We start from the raw sequence: 6,331 nt of genomic DNA on the forward strand, positions 1-6,331 counted from the left end.
TAAAACTTGGTATTACAAGCACTTCCTGTATCTGTTTGCCTCTTTAAGAAGAATAGCTTTATGTATCCCCCAATTGTAAGTGCTTTGGATAAAAGCGTCTGCAAAATGACTAAATGTAAATGTAAATGTAATATTACATATCACTTTTACTGTGCACTGTATCAGTGCATAATATTTTATCACTGTAACTGTAAGTTTTACTGGATCCATAAAGGATTATCAGTTGCATTTGTTATTGTTTGTTGTGGAGTTTCTGTATAGAGTGCTATCAAAATAAAAAGCAGACTACCAAGAGTGTCACTTTTTGATTTGTATTCGCTGGTTTTATTCAATTTTCTCAATGATGGTAAATTATTAGTGCTTATTATTTAGATTTTCTTCCAGTATTTCAAAGGGAATGACCTGTGTTCTGACCTGAAGCTCAAGAAAAGCTAAAAGGTTGGGGTTGAAGACAGAGAAAGCAATGAAACAACTTAATTTAATTTAATGTACATTCGAATTACATATATGTCACAGTTATACTACATTAACATTAGAATTGTAAACCGAAAAAATCAATCAAATCAACAAGTGAGACACGTGTGAGCTTTCACAATTTCTTACGAAAATTTATTTTCCAAACCTAACTAAATAACTGGAGGCAGAGTTATTTTTAACTCCATGTAGATCACAAGCCTCTGAAATCGGTTGATAAATGTAAACGTTATCGTGTTTTTATCCAGAAAAAACCCAGCTCCTCCGTTTACCTCCATTTATTTTTAAGGCAGTCTTGCCTTCACAAACATGGCGGCTCAAAGCGGCCAATGAGGCGTCTAGGTATTTATTATGTCTATGGTTAGGGGTAGGGTTCCGTCACGGCTCTGGGTTCCGTGTTGGCTACAGCAAATATTTCGCTTATGAATATTAATCAGGTCACGCTGATGTTGATTGCTACATGTTTAAGGAGCGTCTGGTCACGTAACGTAAGTCTTTAATATTCATAAGCCGAGCCTTTGCCATAGTAGAATGATAAACGCCCACTTACTACGATTACGCCTACAGGGCGCACGTAACCTAACGTAATTTATATTCATGAGATAAATATTCGCCATTGTACCAAGTCCTTGTCCGTTAAACTATTTATATCTCAGGTTAAGATTAGAACGGTGCCACTATTATTCCCACGCAAGTAGCTAGTAATAGAGTCAGGATTCCGAATGAATTTTTCCCTCTTACACCCTTAACATTTATCAAAAATAGATGTATTGTAAAATTTGTGACATTTTTAATTTGCTTTAACGCTGTCACACGTCCTTTGCGCCATATAGGCTAGATCTAACTGACACCCCAAACATTTCAGTTTGTCTGTTGTTGTCAGAAGCCAATTAAGCTGGTTGCGGATAACGGATAATTCAGCATTTATCTAATTTGTTTAGGATTTCACATCAGGTCATTTGCATGTTATTAAGGTCATCATAATATAGGGCAAAAAAAAAGACAAAAGGAGTGAGAATCATACAAACAGAGAAACATTTCCACAGACAAAATCATTATTTTTCTTTAGACTTCAGACAGTAAAAATTATATAATGAATAGATGTGAGGGATGCATTACTATATAGTTTATTGCACTAAACATTTTCATTCAGCCATTTACAAAATGCTATGAGAAAATAATTTTCCTTAACTCAGTGTTAGATAAGAACACACTGACCCAGTTTTCTCAGTGTTACAAACTGGGCCATGCTGCAGAAGCTTTCTCTTTCACACCCTATACAACCAGTAAAAGTTTTACCAGTGTGCTTTACAAACAGACATAAAGACCCTATATGACTCAGAACGTGCTCCAAAACATATAGCCTCAATACATCCCATTCTTGCCTACTTACTGTGCCCTTGGCCAAGATTGTAGAACTCAGCTGCGATCCGGGCCGATTCCTTACGGTTTCCTTTAACCACATAGAAGTGGGTCAGTATGTTTAAGCTGATCTTGACAAAAAGTTTAAAGCAAAAAAGGACAAAAATTGAGAGATAGACATTGGTATGCTGCGAGCCGAAAGGCCGCTCCTCCAAAATCTCAGCCATTGCTGCTACTCAGTGACAGTGAATGTTTTGGAATGGGATCCAGGGATGTGTTGATGGGGATCATATGCCAGGCCAGCCCAGTTATTCCCCAAGGCAGCTGGGCCCAGAGTAGAGATGAAATAAGGCAGCTGTACTTTTAGCTAGTGGAAAATGGGACACTTGACTGAGGCATACCAATATAACTTTTGTCATTTGTTGGGATGTTTGTCTCATGATACATTGTGACAGCTTTGTTTTCATTACACTCTTTGTATTTTAACATATTGTTGCTATAGAGTAATAGCCTCAGATGACAGTATTTTGAAAGTATTTTTGTTTATGTACCATTGCCATTGTAGAAAAAAATACCCTGTTCACAATCAGCCATGATCACACTCATGACAGCCATGAAGCCAGAAGTAGCCTATTTGGTTGATCATGTGATCCATGGGAGCTTTATCATATTTTGATGAGTATTAATACAGTAATTTACGCCGAAAGGATTTTACAAACATTTAATTTTGCTTTTATATTTTTTAAGAGTTTGTGTAAGTGGTGCTTCTGAGGAAATATGTTAAAAACAGCACATTTATAGGAGATATTAATATTTCTACACACATGTGTACTAATAGACATCATAACAGATGAATCCGCTTCTCATAAAAGCTTATTGTGGACAAGTGAAAATAATTTTATTTTTCTTTTACAAATTGTATTTTGGGGGGGAAATTCCACATACACAAATGATCAGGGTCATTTCCTGCAGGAGACTTTTTAAAAGTAATATAGACTTTTAATCAGTAGTTGTTATGTACACTCTGGTGCACACTTTTCTGTTAAATTTACATTTGTAAAACCGTTGTATACTTGACCCACGTGAAAAAGACGTTGCTCTTTGACTGTTGATGCAATTCCACTGCCTGAACACTGGGTGTCAGTATGCACTTTCCAAAATTAAACAGGAAGTAGGTCTTGCTTCCGAATCATCTTTTAACTGTCTCACTTCCTGCTCTGAACCTCCGCTCGGAGCGTTACAAAATATCTTTGTTTTGCAATAAATTGTTGTAGTTTGATCAGAACTAGATTGAATCATGAATACGGTATTGTCGAGGGCGAACTCGCTCTTCGCCTTTTCTCTCAGTGTGATGGCAGCTCTCACATTCGGATGCTTTATTACCACAGCCTTCAAAGACAGAAGCATACCGGTGGATATACACGTATCCAAAGTCATGATGTAAGTTAACTGCACCGTTTCTGAGTCTGCGTCCACAGGACCGATATGAAATCAGTGTTAATCTCATCAAAACATATTTGACTGTCTCACTTCCTGCTCTGAACCTCCGCTCGGAGCGTTACAAAATATATTTGTTTTGCAATACATTGTTGTAGTTTGATCAGAAGTAGATTGAATCATGAATACGGTATTGTCGAGGGCGAACTCGCTCTTCGCCTTTTCTCTCAGTGTGATGGCAGCTCTCACATTCGGATGCTTTATTACCACAGCCTTCAAAGACAGAAGCATACCGGTGGATATACACGTATCCAAAGTCATGATGTAAGTTAACTGCACCGTTTCTGAGTCTGCGTCCACAGGACCGATATGAAATCAGTGTTAATCTCATCAAAACATATTTGATATACACGAGGCACCATCGTCCGTTTCAGAATCTATTGTTTTTGCAGCATATGGGACTTGTGGATGCTGCTGACCTGGCGGCCAATAGCAGTGCAGCACATCTGCTATGCAAATTAAACGAATATAGAGAATTTTTCACCAATATTTTGATCTGTATCTGAAAACTTTAAAAGATAGAAAACACTATACTGTCATAGGATTCCCTGTTAGCATGTATTTTATTTTTGCTATTATTTTATTTACTTTTGTACATTTTTAATGTGAATGGGCTGTCAGGTTGCTGGTTTGAATGTAGTTTCATCTTGTCACACACATCTAAGCAGAGAGGCACTTTACTTACCCTCTCATCTTCTGTCTTCTTTCTCAAGTAAAAATGTAGACGACTTCACAGGACCACGAGAGAGGAGTGACTTGGGCTTTGTGACATTTGACATCTCTGCTAATATCCTTTTGACAGAACAGACCACTGCTGTGCCACAAAATTACCACCATGTAGATGCAAATAAAAATTAATAAATTAAATTAAAACCACTATTATAGGCTGCAGTTTCTACGGAAGCCCGTTTATGCAACGAGAAAAAATAAATAAATAAGAGTAATTGTGACTCACAATTCAGACTTTTTTATTGCATTTCTTAGAAGAAAAAAAAGTGAATTGCAAGTTGTAACTCAGAATTGTGAGGAAAAACTATGTTCGAATTTTTATTTATTAAAGTTTATATCCAGCCATGGAATAAAAAACAGAAAAGGTAATTTTAACTTTTTATAGTTTGAAGTTCTGAGTTTATAGTTTGTAAATGCAAGGAAAAACAATAAAATTGTGAGATATAGCCTAAACGTGCAATTCTGAGAAGAAAATTCGGAATTACTTAATAAAAAAGTTTTTATCCTGTAGTGGAAAAAAGCTTCCAAAAGTTTCAGATTTGTAAGTATAATTTCAGTTTTTCCTTTATTTAAGGTTTCTTTATTCACTGTTTTATATTTAGCATTTTTTCTGCACATGTAATTCCAGGGTAAATGCATTTATGCCACCTCAGTGCACCATTCATCAGAATTTGTAAATGCCTTTTTGTGGTATATGTACCAGATTCAGTTTTGTAGTGCAGTTTACACCTAGAACTAGATTTGCATTATTTGCCTTAACTGCTTTATAACATCTGCAGCCAATATTTGACTGGAATGTAAAGGAGCTCTTTCTTTACCTGACTGCTGAATATTCAACCAAAAGCAATGTAAGTCTTGAGCGCTTCAGTCTATCCAGGGAGTCAGTGGGCCAAATACAATTAACTGTTTTTTTTTTTTATGAACATTTTTTGAGAGCTGGGTATTTGTTGTGTTGTAGATTGTAATATTTCAGACCTGTTTGTGATTTTCATATCAGTAAAGAGTCTTTATCCCATGCTAGGCACTGAACCAGGTGGTGCTATGGGACAAGATTGTCTTGAGAGGGTACAACACCAAACTAAACCTGAGGGATGTTAAATCCAAGTACTTCTTTTTTGATGATGGGAATGGTCTAAGGTTAGTTGCTTTTTCTTTATTTTTTATTTTCTTTCACTATTTTAAACTTGTTTATATATATATATATATATATACACAGAGGGTACGGAAAGTATTCAGACCCCCTTAAATTTTTCACTCTTTGTTATATTGCAGCCATTTTATTGAATGAATCCACTTTTTTGAACAAATCGAGTAAGCCAATGATTCAGTGACCCATTCATGTCTCGTCTTCCACGTCCTCAAGCCCTGTTGAAGGACGTCTCAGTTTGAAGGATCATTAGTAGTCAGTCTTTGTTTTGCGTCCTTCGTTTGGCCTGTTTTGAAGGATGTATCCGGTTTATCCTTCGCATTCTTCTGTTTCCCACAATCCTTTGCACACATTCACGAAAAATAATTAGTTGAAAATGAATCAGCACTGAGCTTGTTCAATTTCATTATGTAATGCAAGTCAAATAAATGACTTTATAGATGAAGGCATTACTTTTTTCTTTTGTTTTGTTGTAAATTAATCACATAATGCTAAACTGTGCATGTAAACCACTGGGAGACACAGATGGTTGTCATAACCAGAACTGCATTAATAAAAAGTCAGATAATATAAAAAAGTCAATATAAAGTATTTTTCAAATTATAATTTCAATAGTATTTTCATGTCATGACCGTGGGGGCAGAACTAGATATTGGACAAGATATTTGGCATAAAAAACTGAAAGGTATAGGATAGGAATTGACTAATCTCTCTAATATCACTATTTTTAATACAGGTCGAATAAGAACATCACTCTCACTCTCTCATGGAACGTGGTGCCAAATGCTGGAATCCTGCCATTGGTCATGGGTTCAGGACACAAGAGTCTGGCCTTCCCTGAATCATATGAAACCGCAAAGAGCTACTGAACTGTTCCGGTCTATTCCAAATCATATTTGTAAATGTTGTGCTCTGTACGGTTTTTAATAAAAGTTGACAAATTGTTTTAAGGAGTGGCTGGCTGTTGTTTAAGTGGATTAAGAAAATAATTACAGCATATATATATATACAGTATCTCACAGAAGCGAGTACAGGTGCATCTCACTAAATTAGAATGTCATGGAAAAGTTCATTTCAGTAATTCAACTCAAATTGTGAAACTCGTGTATTAAATAAATTCAA

The 6,331-nt window shown here is 35.9% G+C and overlaps 2 protein-coding genes across 3 annotated transcripts in view; one reads left to right on the forward strand and one right to left on the reverse strand.

The window, feature by feature from the left end:
- Window positions 1-2,070, reverse strand: part of LOC107676689 (ankyrin repeat and SOCS box protein 5-like) — a 9,247-nt gene extending 7,177 nt beyond the window's left edge. The window contains exon 1 of the mRNA XM_016471328.1: window positions 1,868-2,070. Coding sequence (XP_016326814.1) covers window positions 1,868-2,063 — 196 coding nt within the window. The 5' untranslated portion in view covers window positions 2,064-2,070. The remainder of the gene's footprint in view (window positions 1-1,867) is intronic.
- Window positions 2,071-3,009: 939 nt separating this feature from the next.
- Window positions 3,010-6,167, forward strand: LOC107676690 (signal peptidase complex subunit 3-like). Of its 2 annotated transcripts, none has more exons than XM_016471333.1 (5): window positions 3,010-3,276; window positions 4,047-4,120; window positions 4,834-4,910; window positions 5,084-5,199; window positions 5,946-6,167. In XM_016471333.1, exons 1-5 carry the CDS (start codon window positions 3,134-3,136, stop codon window positions 6,076-6,078), a joined length of 543 nt encoding a protein of 180 aa, XP_016326819.1. In that variant the 5' UTR covers window positions 3,010-3,133; the 3' UTR covers window positions 6,079-6,167. The 2 variants fall into 2 exon arrangements, with proteins under 2 accessions (XP_016326819.1, XP_016326818.1); XM_016471332.1 differs by lacking the exon at window positions 3,010-3,276 and adding an exon at window positions 3,363-3,597 and having other exon boundaries at window positions 5,946-6,166.
- The last annotated feature ends 164 nt before the right edge of the window (window positions 6,168-6,331 follow it).

This window comes from Sinocyclocheilus anshuiensis, unplaced genomic scaffold, assembly GCF_001515605.1.
Source record: "Sinocyclocheilus anshuiensis isolate Anshui unplaced genomic scaffold, SAMN03320099.WGS_v1.1 scaffold76, whole genome shotgun sequence".
NCBI lineage: Eukaryota > Metazoa > Chordata > Actinopteri > Cypriniformes > Cyprinidae > Sinocyclocheilus > Sinocyclocheilus anshuiensis.

Coding starts and splice junctions, on each gene's coding strand:
- LOC107676690 (XM_016471333.1), top strand. CDS start 3,134: ATGAATACGGTATTGTCGAGGGCGAACTCGCTCTTCGCCTTTTCTCTC. Junction 4,121..4,833: donor GACATTTGACATCTCTGCTA/ATATCCTTTTGA, acceptor CTGCTTTATAAC/ATCTGCAGCCAATATTTGAC. Junction 5,200..5,945: donor GATGATGGGAATGGTCTAAG/GTTAGTTGCTTT, acceptor TTTTTAATACAG/GTCGAATAAGAACATCACTC.